General features: G+C 56.6%; 1 protein-coding gene across 24 annotated transcripts in view; it reads left to right on the forward strand.

The window, feature by feature from the left end:
• Positions 1–15,484, forward strand: part of LRP8 (LDL receptor related protein 8) — a 77,726-nt gene that overhangs the window by 22,083 nt on the left and 40,159 nt on the right. For all 24 annotated transcript variants that reach the window (XM_033866367.2, XM_033866381.2, XM_033866412.2 and 21 more), the window contains exon 3: positions 14,792–14,914. In XM_033866367.2, coding sequence (XP_033722258.1) covers positions 14,792–14,914 — 123 coding nt within the window. The remainder of the gene's footprint in view (positions 1–14,791; positions 14,915–15,484) is intronic.

A 15,484-nucleotide genomic window follows, 5' to 3' on the forward strand; every position in this document is an offset into this window, starting at 1 on the left:
CCTGGACGGAGGCTGGTGCCCTCCCCAGCCTTGCAGACTGTGAATCTTTCCCCGGCACTATCTGGCTGGGTGCTGAGTGCCGGCCCTTACTGTCTTCCAGCTCCAGTCTCCCACGAGTGGCTTGTGAGGATGAACTAGAGCAGGAACAGGGCTCAGAGAGCAGTGGGACCCACCTCTTCTCCAACGGGTGGTGACACTAAGGTCCAGAGAGGGTGAGTGCCTTGCTCAAGGCCACATAGCAGCTCAGGAGTACCGCTGGGACCGCAATGCAGGCCTCCTGGCCCCTGGCTCTGTTCTCCTTGGTCCTGTGTCTTTGGAAAGGGAGAAGAACAGAGAGGTGGTTCCTGTATCTGCAGGGAGGGAGGTGGGGGTACCAGCCAGCTGGAGAGAACTTAGGATCCCCTGAAGCTCCAGTTCATTATGCATGAATGAAGGATTTTTAAAGCATTGTTTCAATGATTGTTGTTTTTACTGTGTATGCAGAATGCTGGATGGTAAAGATGGTTTGTATCTTGGGCTGTAAGTTCTGTATAGATAGAAAAGCCCCAGGCCTCAAGATTGCACATGTTCTTTCATTTATTCATTCATCCAGCATCCATTTCCTAAGCATCCCCTTGGTGCTCACCATGTAGATCTTATCCTGCCTCCAGTGAGCTGCTAGTCTGGTGGGGAAGGGTCGTTGAGTGACAGGAACACGGGGTGATGAGGCTGTGGCCAGAACAGGCCTCAGATTCCATGTGGGCTCATGGAAGACTTTTCAGTAGAATGGGAGAACCCCAAAGAATGAGGAAGATGTACCCACCAGACACCCTGGCCTCACATGGGCTTGACCTTGGACAGGCTAACCATTCACCCAGAAATGGGCCGCTGGGCACCTTCCAGCTCCACTCCCCTCCCCTCCCCCATGCAGCTCTCCCTGGGCTCGGGCCCACACCCAAGAATGGAGGAGAGGCCCCCTTAGAGGACCCTGGCTGCCTGTGGGTCCGTGGGTGGAGATGGCAGGGCGTGCTGGTGGCTGGAGCTCGCCGCCTGTATGCCTAGGTGGGCCAGTCTTGACTCTGCCCCACTCAGGGTTATGATCACGGGGGGATTAGTGGCGACACCACTTCTAAAATAGCTTGTCCTTTGAGCCCAGCTGGCTGCCTGGCCATGATTCCACCTGGACCTTTTTCTCCAAGGAACAGCCCTTCTTTATACACAGAGAAACCATGTTAGGAAGAACCAGGAGGCCCAGGATGACAATGGCCAGGCCTCCTGATGCCCTTTAATAATTGTAACAAAAACTTCCTGAGGACCTACTAGGTACAGAGCCTGGGGGTGGGAGAGCGAAAAAGAAAAGTTGAGAGGAACTTGCATCACTACGTTGGGCACTGCTGTGTTATCTTATAAGCAACTACCCTGCAAGTCAGGATGCAGCATCACAATTTTAGATGAGGGAAACAGGTGCTCCGAGAGGTCAAGTAACCTGGCTGAGGTCACACAGCTAGTAAGGGGCCAAGCCAGGATGTGAGCTCTGCTTCCTTAACCTGCCCCTCGTGGGAGGAGGGCCACAGAGGGCTGCAGACGAGCATCTTCCAAATCTCTGTACTGGGAGAAAACGTCCACTTGAAGAAAAGGCCGAGGAGGATGGACTTGTCATGGGTGGTGGGCGTGCTCACGGAGCAGGCTGTTTCAGAGGCAGCTTCCCTATCAGCCAGGCTGTGGTGGGATCTGTCTTGTTGGAGGAACCATGCTGGCTCAGAGCCCGAGTGATGGCCCCCTGTCAGAGGGGCTCTGAGAAGTGGCAAGGGTCTAGGCCAGGATGCCAGTGGGGCGTGAGGCTCTGCTGGGCACCTGCCTCACTCCCTCTCTCAGCTCACTTCCCACGGCCGCAACCGTCTCCTCCTGCCCAGCTCTGGCCGGTAGCCCTCACAGAAGTCCTGCTGGGGCCCTGGCCGTAGACACCGAGCTGCGGCCCTTGGCCATTAACTCTGCCCGCGCTGCCTGTCCCTTAGCTGGCTGCAGAGAGGTGGGCGGTGCAGGCCAGAGCCCTGGGCGCCGGCCCAGCAGGACCAGCACCTGAGACACGGCCACCTCTGAAGATCTTGCCTAATGGCAGGGCTTACCAGCACCTAGCAGGGTACTTGGCGCACAGCAAGTACTTGATTCTTTCAGCTTCCAGAAGCAGAGACTTGAGACTTTTCAGTGGGAACAGGGGTCATCAGAAGCTTGGCCCTCCCAGGGTCCTTCCCAGAGTGCAGGACTAAGGGTGTGTGCTGGACCCCGACTGTACCAAACTCTTCCTTAAGTGGGCCGGGACCCCCTCCGCCATGAGCTCTCGCCAAGCGGTCCAGTGGCAACACGTGGGCCTGCCTCTTCTCCCCCACTCCGGCAGAGCCATCTCCCAGGAAACGTGGAATTTTCCCTCATTCCCTTTATGAGGGTGCCAGGGCAAACAAACAGCCTAATCCAGATGAGCGCTAGGCCACAATCACAGTCTCTTTAGGGGTTTTCTCTCTATTTCCAGCAATTTTGAGAAGCCTGAGTAATTGGTATTCCACACAGGTTAATAGAACTGCTGTCTCCTCTGTATTATGCCTTAATTTCCTTTATCACATAGCAAGTTGGAATTAATCGCCGCTCTCCTTCCTTTTTCCCACCGAAACACATTACCAGCCTGTCTGCTGGTTAAAGTCATCTTGTGGCAGCTCTTGGCGCCTTTCCACTTCCCTGGGAATCTTTCTGACCAGAGCCAAAGAACAAGGAGGGGTGAAAAATCCATTTGTACGAAGTGGGGATCTCCTGTTGAGAACTTATTTCCCTCCCTGTTCAAGAGGAAGGAACGTGTCCAGCCTCCAGCCGGCACAGCTGACTGAGTCCCCTATCGCTGAGAGCATTCAAGAGGGCGGGATGGCCATATGTCAGCGGTGGGAACAGAGGATTCCTGCACTGCTGGGGGGGAAGGGACAGGCCTTTGCCACTCCTGGCGCTTGGATTAGATTCTGCGATTTGAAGCTTCTAGGATTCTGTTGTTTGTAAGTTTAAAATTTTCTCTGTGATTTCCAAGTTGAGAAGAAGCTGTGAATCCATGATCCTACCATTGAGCCATTTGGGTCTAAGTACTTTTAAATCGTGCGCTTTAAGATTCTAAGATACTCTCATGGAATTGGAGATTCTGTTCTGTGACTCTAGGCTATTTTATGATTCCATGAGCCTCTTAAGCTGCAGTTCTGCTCCATGACTGGGTCTCAGGAGGGAGTGTAATTGCTTTGCCGAGGCTGCTTTGGGAGTGTGAAAAGCCCAGGCCTTCTCTGGCCTCAGTTGCCCCATTTATGAAATTGGAGGGTTGGACCAGGGGGCCCTCCAGGTCCTGCCTCGCAGGTGTGTTCTGCCTGCAGCTCCTTTAGCTCCTTCCGAGCTTCGTCCACACAGTGCCCCGTCAGCGCTGGCCACCCCACGGCACCTCTGGGAACCCAGAAACTTTTCCCATCTGAGCCACACCCCTTGCCCACTTGCCCCCAGCCCTCTCGCATTCCAGCAGGAAGGTGACCCAGCTCTCCTCCAAAGTCCCAGCAGGAAAGCTGGTGGGGGTGATAAGAAGAAATAAACCGGATCATTGACAAGAGCTCCGTCTTCTTTGTGAGCTGAACAGTTCACTCTACAATTTCAGCATCTACGATCTCCTTTAAATCTTGCCTCCCAAGAGGTGTAGTTACTGATTGTTAGCCCCATTTTAGAGGTGGGGAAACTGAGGCTCTGAGAGGTTAACTCACCTGTACTGGTGAGTTCCAGGACCCTGTGTCGCTTGCTGCTTGCTCAGCTGCCGGCCACATGCAGGCTGCATTGAACGAGGCGTGAGCAGCCCTAGGTGGTCAGTGTGATGAGGGAGCCCAGGGGCATCTCTCCCCAGAATCTGCTGCAGGGTGGGGTTGCCACCCACACACTCATGCTTCTCCCCTGGAACCACCCCTGGGATGTTCCAGGGCTTCAGAGAATGGACCTTGTTTCCTTCCCAAAGCACCAAGAAGCGAGACAAGAAACTGCCTTCTTCATCTGCTTTTAGAATCTACCTTTTCCTTCTGGATCAAACGGCATTTCGCAGGGCGGGCTTCCTCAGCCCCCACTGCTTCCCCATTGATGCAAAATCACCCCTTCTTTGAGGTCCAACTCAAAAGGCTCCTAGCTCACCGCCCCTGTCCCCCAAGCATCCCTCACCCCCAGAGACGAGCGGCACTGGTGAGAGCTCCCCAGGGCTGAGTTCAGCATTGTTTTCAGCTGGGGCACTGAGGCCCGGAGAGGGAGATGACTGTCTGAGGCCACACAGCAACCTCGCCACCCTCGATTCCTACCTTGTTCTGGGTTGCGGCCGGCCGTTATATCTGAGTTCTTGTCTCCTCAGCTTGGCTGTAATATCTGTGAGGGAAGGTCCACCTCTCATCCTTTGCTTTCCTTGTCAAGCATTAGGGATAAGATGCCCTGGGTTCTGGTCCTGCCTTGAGCTCTGTGACCTTGGGACAGTCCGTTGCCTTTCAAGGGCTTTTGCTTCCTCATCTCTCAAAGGGGGTGATGCCCCCTGCCTCACAGAGTTGCTGTAAGGAGCCAGACTGAGGGGCGGGGGGCTGAGGTCGTGAATCTGCCGCTCAGCACCGCATTCATTCAGGATCCCAGTTCTGCCAGATTTCCTTTGGCCTTCGCTGAGTTTCCAGCCAGAGACTCTCCTTGTCCCCAGAACAGCCCCGCGGTTCCCCACGTCTGAGCTGCTGCTGCTTTGTGGCCCCTGCTGTAGGGCCCTTGCCCCCTCTCCATGGAGCACCCACCCTGAGCCATGCACGTGCTCTGCTGTCCTCACCACCCAGCTGCACACCTGCCTCCCCTTCTAGACGCGGGTGCTGACTGCGCCGGCTCGGGGCATGTAGCCCTGCCCGCACGCCAGGAGTGCCCTCTGTCTGTCCCTTCCACTTTCTACCTGGAGGGGTACCAAGGCAGGCCTGTGAATGGTGCACATGGAAAACCTGACTCCTTTCTCCTTCGATGTCTAGATGAGGAGACCAAAGCACGGGGAGGGCAAGGGACTTGTCCAAGGTCACCCCAGTGGTCAGGGGCAACCTGGAGTAGTGCCCAGGGCTCTGAGGCCCAGGCCACTCAGTGGCACCTCCCCCACCACAACCCAGGCCTGGGTTTGCAGAATGCCCCCGGAATAGCCCTGTGAAGGGCTTTCCCATAGCCAAGGGCCCAGCTACAGTGGGAGGGGAAGGTTTGCATCTCCCTGAGGCCAGCTCCACAGGGAACCTTGGGATGACTCACTGAGCCCACTCTGGTCTGGTGGAGCCTCCCGGGGCCTCCCAGGCTGTCAACAGGGAGATGAGTGATGTCCAGCCAAGCTGCAGAGCTTCGCCTCGGCGCTGACGTCCAGGGTGGGCACAGCCTGGAAGGCTTGCTGCGGGCACTGTCCAGGTAGGTCTGACCTGCCAAAAATATGGCAACAAAACAAGTACCCTGTGGTGACTCGAGCTTGCTAGTGTCTGGGCTCTGGCAGGCCCCAGGCAGGAACTCCACTCCTTTGGGCCTTGTCGGAGGTAGAGGGCGTTGTCAGACGCCATCAACAGCTGATGCTTGAACTGGCCTTGAGGAGTGGGGAGAGTTTTGCCAGGTAGAGATGAAGAAGCACCTCCTGCAGGTGGAGCTGCACGAGTGGGACACCAGGTAGGCAAGCCCACGGTTTGTCCATGACCGTTGGGTGGATGTGGAGGCGTTGGTAGCTAGGGGTGGGTGAGAGCAGTTAGCAGGGCAGCCTGAAGTGTTCCTGAGCACCCTGCTAAGACACTTGGTCAGATTCTAGGGGAGATGGGAACCAGCAGGACCAGGAAAGGTGGCTTTCTGATGATGGAGAGGCCTCCAGCGGGACAGTGGAGGATTTCCAGTGTGGATTTCCGGCCCCCTACCTGGAGTCACAGCGGTGGATTGGGAGGGCCTGGGGACTGAGCCACAGATCCCCTCCTTTGCCAGCCTCACTCTGGACCTCTTTTTAGCACCATAACTAAAAAGAAAAGGAACTTAGAGGTCATCTCGTCCAATCCAGTCCTGTCGTGGAGGAAGAGAGCCAGGCACAGGGAAGGCAGAGGACTTATACAAGGTCACACAGTAGAACCAGGTCCCCAGGCCAGTGGTGGGAGAGAGCCCAGTGCCAACCCCGTTTGCAGTGAAATGGTCTTAACCGCTTTCCAAATAAAAGCTAGCAGCCTCCCAGACACAGGCCTCAACTACTTTGCAGAGCAGTGCCCTAACCCTCGGGCCTCCTGTTGGGCACCCAGTGGGCCAAGGACCCCTGGATGGCCGGCAAGCGGCTGAGGGTGGCAGAGAGCCCATACCAGCCTCCTGGGCAAGAAGCCCAGGGCCAGCACAGAGGGGGTGCCCCAGAGAGGGTGCCCCAGAGAGGCTGCAGCCCAGCCAGCCCCAGGGGATGGATTTCCCAATAACAGGGTGTCACTGCCCATTTATCACCAGGATAGCCCAGTGGGGCTCCTCTCAAAACGCTTCTCCTACCAGCCTAATTGGTGAAAGCGTTTGCATTTTCCACTCAGGTGGGGCTGCTTCCCAGCTGCTGCCTTGTGGTCAGAGGGTGCGGCATCCATTACTGCCTATGGGGGGGTAGTGGGGAGGGACTGCCCCTCCCCCAGACAGGTGGGGGTCATCACTCCGTCATTCACTGCTTCGTGCCACCTGGCTGCTTGGGTAGGAACGACTGGCCACCCGGCTTTTACTCCCTTAGCGAACCCGACGCAGGCTACTGACTGAGGCAGCTTCTCGGGCCCCTCTGGCCTGACCTCCTCGCCCACCGCTGCAGAGTTTTGTCCAGGGAGCCCTGGGTTTCCCACTCGAAGTCAGCGGGGTGGAAGCAACAGAGCCCAGAGAGGCCTGGCGGTGTTACCCAGCTTGTTGATGGCAGAGCCCGGCTGGAATGAGACCTGGAGCCTTTCCCTCAGCTGCAGAAGAGCTGTCCCTCTTCCCGCTGGGGCTGGTGATGGGAGAACGAGGCCTGGAAGGTGGAGTCCTTGGCAGGCTCTGAGGTCTCCTCGTGGGAGGCGGAGCTGTGACTGACTGGGGTTAGACTGGAAGGTCCCCAAGTTCAGAGGAGACTGAGTCCCCACTGGGGCCAGCCAAGTGCTCTCACCTGAGTGGAGGGACAGTGTGTGGCTGGGAACCAGGCAGGGCTCTGGCTGGAGGTCGTGGAGGGTTTCCTAGCCACACCTTCTGCTTTCTGGAGGCTCCTACCCTGAGGATACTGTGAGTTTCCCTCTAGCTGTTTCCTTGCAACCTCAAATCCCAGCACCAAGTGGGTGTCCCGTATCCGGAGTGGGCAGTCCTGAGCCTGGAAGTTGGTCAGGGAGTGGCCGTCCTCTCCATTGCTGCCTGCTTCTCCGAGCAGCACCCCTTGCACGGTGCTCGGTCCTTGTGCAGGCGCCCGCCGGGGACCCCTGCTGATCCCATCCACCTCTCCCCCACACCCGTTCCCCCCCAACCCCCTCACAGCTGTCACTGGCTTAATACCCCTTTGTCCACAAATCACTGCGACAGGAAGACCCCTTTGTCGTCGGTCCCTCGGAGACGTGCATCTTCCCTGTGGCGACAGGGAGACCCACATATCCCAGTGATGACTTGGACCTCCCTTGGTGACAGCGGGGCCGGGGTCGGGAAGCGTCCGAGAGCAGCTGGGATGTGCCAGGGCCTGGAAGAGGGACTTGGCTTTGGGAAGCCCCAGGTGGTCCCCTGGAGCAGCACCGTGAAGCACAACCCACCTGTGTCATAGAGTCACAGACCCAGAATGTCAGCTGGAGGGGGTCCTTAAAGATATGTTCACCTGAGGAAACTGAGGCCAAGGGGGGGGAAGTCACACGGTCTGTCAGAGGTGTGGGACCGTAGGTGTTCTTTGAGCACCTGCTTGGCGTCAGACTCTGTGAGGGGGACGCTGAGCTGAAGGAAATGTTGGCAGGCGCTGGTGTGTGGAGTCAGGTGGACACCCGGCTGAGGACGCTGTGTCCAATTTAAAAGCAAAGGCGCCCTCCCCAAAGAGTGACCCTCCCACCCCCGCTTCATTCTTTTATCTTCCGCCTGAAGCCCTTCACATGCCCACCCCTCCCCGCCAGCATCTGCTGCTTCGTTTCCTCTTACTCCCCAGGTGGGATGCGAGGGTGGAGGAGAAAGCGGACTCAGATGTCACCTGCTGATGGATGGTGGTGGCCTGAGCCCCGGAGCCCGCTGGGCAGCACAAAGCCGCAAGCTGAGCCCCTCCCACCGCGCTCCGTGGGTGTCGGGACGCTGTGGGAACGGGTTGCCTTTCTGGCACCACCCAGAGCCTCGAGTCTGACTGTCAGCGTGGACTCGGGGACACAGTCCTTTGCAGGATGGGGTCGGGGGATGTCTACAGCTTGTCGACACGTGTGCGTCACGCAGTAACTGTCCTGGAGTCCCGTCAGGAGGCTGAGGGTGTGTGGATCAGGGTGGTGCAGTCTTAAAAACTCGGGTCCTTAGAGAGTGAGCACCTTAAACTCACAAAAGCTATTCTAAATGTTGTATTAGACTCACGGGATCTTTAAACTGAGGGTTTTTAGGACCATCATGTGTCGGGGGCGGGATCGGGGGCGGGTTTGAACCCAGTGCTGCTGGACCCCAGAGCTGCTGCCGCTGGGCTGTGAGCCCAGGGTTTCACGGCCCCACCAGGGCTGCTAAGGGAGTGATGGGGTCCCCTCTCTCGCCCTGCTTCCAGTCGTGCAGCTCCATTTTACTCTATTTTATATGCTGGGGTTTCACTTAGGAAAAGCATCCCTCTGCTTCAAAATAAAGTTTTCCAGGCCCGGTGCTATGCTGCAGCTCTGGGCCAGGACCCGCCTCAGCCTGAGGGTGGCTCTGGCCGGCGGGTGAACAGGCAGGCAGACCGGGCTTCCCGGGAGGGGATGCAGGTTGCTCTGGGCCACTGGCTCCTCCCCCTCTCGCTCCTGCTGTATTGTTGCTGCAGCCAGAGAACACTCCGGGTCTGTCGTGCCGTTGACTGGGGTGACAGTTTAATAGTAGCTTCCTGGGCTGTCATTTAAATCTGCCTGCCAGGTTAGTAGGCCGGGGCCGGCTGGCACGCCCCTGCCCCCACCCCGGATCTTCGTTCTGCTGGCAGTGGTCGTCTTGGCAACGCCAGGGCCTGGCGAGCTCTGCAGAAGGGTAACCGTCGGGGGGAGCAGCTCTTTCATCTCCCCGACCCGAGTACAAGTGGCCCAGCTGCCTTAGGGCTGGGCGGCAGGGCCAGAGCCAGGCCGCTCGGTGCTGGTCCGAGCCTGAGAGAGGAAGTGGGAACAGACAAGTCCCTTCTGCGCACAGGGCTCCAAGGTGAGGGTTTACCTCTTTGCTCTGCCAGACTCTCAACTGCCCTGGGAGGGAAGGGACCTGCCCCAGGTGGCTCCGAAACAATGTTGAGCTGGAATCACCTGTCTGTGGGTCTCTGCTCTGCCCTCAAAGAATGTTCCCTGGGGCCCACGACCTGTCTGCAGAAACCTGAGGGCGGGCAGAGCCTGCATCTCTCGCATCTCCCTGTCCCGTGTGGCCTAGTATTAGTTCCCCCCAACCCCATCCTGGGCTTGCCTCTAGACATGTCCCTGCTCTTAGGACTGGGGTCTCCCCAGTGGAGTCCCCTCAGCTTCACTTTGCCCCAAGTACTCCAGGAATGCCTTCTCCTGTTTTTCATGGCTTGGTGGAGCTGGCCCAGAGACAGAAGATTGGGTCCCAGCCTCTGCTGTGTGACCATAGGCCAGTCCTTCCCTTCTCTGGGCCTCATCTTCTGATCTGAGGGGCTGGCACTATAGCAGTGTTTCGTGAAGTGTGGTTCATTGGACACTTGTTTCTTGGGAAATTAATAGACGTGGCATCCAACAAAGACACTCCTTGGCTAAACAAGTTTGGGAAGTGCTGGAGGAAACAAAATCCATCTGATATCTTTACTGTAGGCCTCTCAGGGCCCTTAGTAAGCCGGTGGGCATCATGAATCTTCAAGGGGAAGGTAATAAATCTTAACCCAAACCTCTGGGTGGACGGTCCTGCAGCTCTCTGTCCTGCCGTCTGCCTCTCTCTTCCTCTGCCAGGGCCTGATGGTCCGTGTGCACGGACACGCCAAATCCTGAAGGAGGCCCAGGCAGCTTGGAGCCATGGGTTTTGTTGGCTGCCCTGTGCTTAGCAGGGGCGGGGTGAGTCCCTAGGTGAGCTCAGGGAAAGCCAGGTCCCTGCACTGGGCCTCTGAGGGCAGCCTGGTGCCAGGTGGGGCGAGTTGGCCCCTGGCCTAGTGGAGCTCCCAGGTCCCTTGCCACTTGCCTCCTCCCCAGCCCCAAACGGCCATTCCGCTGGCTCCTCCACACCCCATGGCCTGTTATCCCTCTCCCTGGAACACCCTTCTCTGCTCTCCTCACTCCCACGGCTTGGATGACCTCTCTTCCTTGAACACAGTCCCCTCTTCCAGGAAGCCTTCCCTGCCCCCTGGGATGGTTGGGTGGCCCTCGCCTGGCTTCCTGGCCACACAGTGGGACTGGGGGTCAGAATGCCTGGGCTCAGGCACAGCCCCTCCCAGAGACACGTGCTGTGCCTTGGAGCAGCCCCTTCTCCCCAGGCCTGACTTCAGCTTCTAGAACAGGCGAGCCGCAGAGGGGACTTCAAAGCCCTGGGCTCTGACAGGACAGAGCGTTGTGATTGCCAAGACGAAGCCACACCGAGCAGCTCCACCCGGCAGTCCTGGCTAATCTTTGTTTTGAAGCCTCCTGTCTGCACTGGGGCTGCAGGAAGAGCATGGGTGGGGAATAACAGCACGAAGGACGCACATTGTCTCGGGGCAGGACGCCTCTGGGGGCGGGGAAGCTGGGAGGTGATGAGTGATCATAACAATTTCGCAAGATCATAGACTCTGGGCACAGAGGGCTGAAGATTCAGTCAGGTCCGCACTTGCATATCCAGATGAGGAGGCAGGCCCATGTGGCTGATGAGCCCAGTGTCACACACATAGCAGCTGGAGCTGCTGCCTTCACACGCCGCAAACTTGCACCTTTCTGCTTTTCAGTTCATAAGGTCCTTGCACCATCCTTAGCCTGTTTGCTTCTCACAACAACCCTCTGTGGTGAAGCAGAGATTTTATCCCTGAATGTAGGTGAAGAAAGTGAGGCTCAGAGAAGTTGTGTAACTTGCAAAAGGTCACACAGCCCACAAGTGGCAGAACAGAGTTCCATCAACCGTGAGCAGCCTGACGCTTTCCTTGGCCTGCGTTCTTGTTATAATTAGCAGCTCCCCCTTCTTTTGTCCTGGATTTCCCATTCTCTCCCCCTCTGCCCTGGGGTTGGCCCCTCCCCACTGCCCTTAGGAATCCCAAGTCCTTTGTGGCAGCCCATCTGTTGCCATGGCACCAGATTATGATGTCGCAGATCCTGGATGACTGTGTACTGCTCCTGGGCTGTGGAGTACAGGGATTCACAGAGGTGGGAATTGTCCAAGGGGTGACTGGCATGGAGGGACATAAATCCCTGGAAATATAGAGCCACGGCCTCGAGCCCAGCTTGGGAATCACCCTGGAAGCTGGAGCCAAGGCTCCAAGGCCAGGAGAGTGGGGACTGGCATGGTTTGCTCTGACAGCTTCAAAAGACTGCCCTGCCCTCATCTCTTGGTGGAGCTGATGTAGCCTCTTGACAAGGGGCTGTTGGGCTCTTTACACTGCACAACCTGACACTGGGATGCTTGCTCAGATCCCTTTTTGCCTTTTGACCTTGTGTGGCAGTGCTGCCTGGGAAAGCCACCATCCTCACTTGCCCAGAGAGGGAAGGAACTTGCCCAGGGTCACCCAGAGAGGAGGTGGCCGTGCCAGGGTTCAGGCTCAGCTCTGCTTCCAAATCCTTCCACGTGGTTACACTTCATACAGGGTCTGCCAAGATGGTTTAGTCTAGTCCCCAGCCTGAAACTGACCATGCTGCCTCAGTTTCCCCAGAGTGGTCCATTAGCAAAGCATAAGTTGTCACAGGCCCAGGTTTATTTTACCGCACATTTCTGGGCACATTCCAGGGGAGCCCTTCATGCAGGTGCCTCTGGTCTGTGGTGGATCCGCCACATTGCCTTGTCCTGCAGCCCCTGGGATCTAGTCCAACTGCATTTGCCTCTCTGGGGTCCTCATTTTTTGCCCGATAATGCTGAGGTGGCTAAGGGACTTAGTATAAAGAGTCCAAGCTTTGGAAGCTGCCACATGGACTTGAAATCCCACTTCTGCCACCTACCACCCTCACCTCTTTGAGCCTCAATTTCCTCTTCTGTAAAATGGGATTAACAACAGCTGCCAGAATAGCTACGAGGAATCACTGGGATATTGAGTGAAAGGTGGCAGGGCAGAGCAAGGGTGGAAAACGTCCAAACTGGTCATGACAGTGAAACAGGTCTGTTCCCCAAAACACCACCATGGGACATGCACCCGAGCCTGCCATTTCCTGGCCTCAGTGCTGCCCTTCAGGACTGTGATGTTGCTTGTGGCCGCTCTGGCCTGTCAGGACTTGGCACACTGTGGGAGGCCAAGCTGACTCCCAGGCTCCCAGGATGCCAGGGAGGAAAGGGTCCGTGGCGAGCATCTGGCTGGCCGAGGCCCAGCGATGGAGCCCCTCCATCCCCTTCTTCGTCAAGCCTGCCTTGCTCTCCTGGGGTTTGCTGGTCATGCACTCGTGCTGACGGGCTGGGCGGACTTCTCATCCGTGTGCTCAGGGCACAGACACAAGCTCACTGAGCACTGAGCTGAAGCTTCCATGGACTTCCCACCTATTCTTGGGCTTTTCTTCCGTATCTGATGCCCCTGGGCATTTTGTTTGGAGAGCCATGGTGGGGAAGAGGGACGTCTGACTGTGAGGTCCAACTGTGGCTCTGCTCCCACCGAGGTGTGACCTTGGTCATGCAACTTAACACCCTGGAGCTGAATTTCCCCACATGTCAAGTAGGGACAGAACAGGCCCTTTGTCGTGGGGTTTCCTGGTAAAGTGCCTGGCACAGAGACTGGCACACAGGATGCACTTGGAGAATGTTAGAATCGGAAAAAGAAAGCACTGGAATATATGTTTCTTTTTTGAATGCTGAGCTTCCTGTGGAAGGGGCGCCCTGGTGCTCATATTAGGAAATGCCCCAGGTGCCGTGGTTCATAAGTATACTTCCTTTCTGATGCACTATAAGCCATGATTTACCAAAAGCCGTGATTTACCAAATACCACATTGGTATTTATCACCCATGTGGACCCCTCAGTGCAGGGCTCAGGGAGGGCTTTTTGGGGGTCCTGGACTGGGAGGCAAGTGAGCTCGTTCTGACTGCTGCCTTCCTGTGTTTCCCTGGGCCAGCCCTTTTCTCTCTCTGGGTCTCAGGCCCCCATCTGTAGGTAGACTCTGATTCCTCTGGTTTCTTCCAACCCTGCACAGGCAGAGATGTTCTTCTAAGGAAAGTGTGAAGAAAGCTCAGCTTAGAATGCAGATGTACTGCAAGGATTTCATTGAAAAGAAAGACAGAAATGGAATGGATTCAGGAGGCCTAGCATCTGTCCCCAAATCCCTATTAGGCTGCTCAGTGGGGGAGCAGTCATGTGGCTCCAGAAGGGGCCAGAGGGCCTGTGGGAGGATTTACATAACCCAAGGCTGGTCACTGGGAAGGAGCTTCCCGGGGAGAGGGAGAGCCTGGCCCTGGAGGTGCGGGAGCAGAGGCTGGACAGCTACGTTTCCGATGGGTTCAATGCCCTGCACTGAAATCTACCCTGAGTTGGGTCCTGTGCTGAATCTGATGCAATCCCTGCGCTGGGGGAGTGTCAGGCCAGTGGAGGGACAGGGAGGGAGAAAAGTAAACCCTGTTGGTCCCTGTGTTCTTGTCCCAGTTCTGCTCCCAGCTGGGAGTTCTGCTCCCAGCTGCTCCGACCTGCTGTGTGCTTCCCCTATGAGGGCACAGAACACCCCATTTCCTTTGCTTCTAATTAAGGCTCAGACCATAAAAACAGCAATAGCTGCTACTTACTGAGCATCTGCTGTGTGCCAGGGTCTCTGCTGCCTGATCTTCATACATTATAACTTCTTGTTACTTCTCCTTGGAGCCCTTTGTTTCTTTCTCCCCATTATATAAATAAGAAAACAGATGCTCAGAGCTTAAGTAACATCCCCAAGATCACACAGATAGAAAGAGGCAGAGCTGGGATTCCAACCCCCTGTGTGGCCATAAGCGCCTTGGGAGCAGAGACTTATTTGGATGTCTTGCCCACAGATTCTCTTTCCCTCGCTCTGAACAAAACACACCTCATTAATCTTGCTACAAGGTGATCATTTACTTTCATAATTTATTATCACCAGCTCCCTGGTGCTTGCAGAAGGAGCCTCGACTTCAGTCTGGTTGTGGGGAGCAGGAAAGGCAGGTAAAGGGACTGAGAACTGGCTGAAGGGGCTAAGGCAGCTACCGTATGTGATCAGGGAAGGCTTCCCGGAGGCTGTGACAGTGGACCTGGCCTTGGGAGGAAGAGAGAGGTGTGATGGGAATGGGCATTCCCCGGATGGATGAATCCTGTCACCCTTGTTGAACCTGGAGAGCAAGGCCAGGGATTGCCCGTCTCCTCCTGGTGTGGAATGAATAAGCCTTTCTCTCCTGTCCACTCCTCTTGGTCAGGGAGGCTATGGGAGGTCACGTGGTCCAGCTTGCAGACCAGCACAGTCTGGTCACCCCGTAGCCACCTGAGTGTATGTCCTAGAAAAGCCCCGTGCCCACCAGGCCCCTCACACTCTTCTCCTTGCCCCGCAGCCAAGAAGACCTGTGCGGACAGCGACTTCACCTGTGACGACGGCCACTGCATCCGAGAGCGGTGGAAGTGCGATGGCGAGGAGGAGTGTCCCGACGGCTCGGACGAGTCCGAGGCCACTTGCAGTGAGTGTTGCCCCTAGGCTGGGGGAGGGGACCTGGCTCTGGGCTTCAGTTTCCTCATCAGGTCTTCCCGGTTGGGAGGTTGGGAGGCTCTGGTGAGGTGATCTGTCACGCACAGCCTCAGACTCACTTTGTGCTGAGCCCTTGCCAGCTCCGGGCTGACAGTCCGGTGCCTCTAGCTGCTGGTGTCTGGTGACCTGTTTCTGGACTTTCTTCCCAGCCCTCCGGCAGGTTGGGCCCCGCTCCTGTAGTTCCAGGAGCTAGAAACAGCCCCTTTGTGCCCTGCTGCCCAGAAGTAGCCAGAGCACATCCTCCAGGCCTCCCCTCAGCCTCCCCCACTAATTTGTTTCTGAGGACTCTAATCATAATTCTAATAGTGCTAATGGCGGCTGGTGCGTATCGAGCATTCAGTATGTAGCGGGCACTGTCCTAAGCGCTGTGTATGCTTTCATTCATCTAATTCCCACAGCGGCCTCATGAGGCAGGTACTGTCACTTTCTAACTTTTGCAGAGGCGGACACTGAGGCTCAGAGAGGTTGAGTGACTTGCCCAAGGCCACTCAGCAGGGATTTT

The sequence above is a fragment of the Tursiops truncatus genome, chromosome 1 (assembly GCF_011762595.2).
Source record: "Tursiops truncatus isolate mTurTru1 chromosome 1, mTurTru1.mat.Y, whole genome shotgun sequence".
In the NCBI taxonomy this organism is placed as follows: Eukaryota; Metazoa; Chordata; class Mammalia; order Artiodactyla; family Delphinidae; genus Tursiops; species Tursiops truncatus.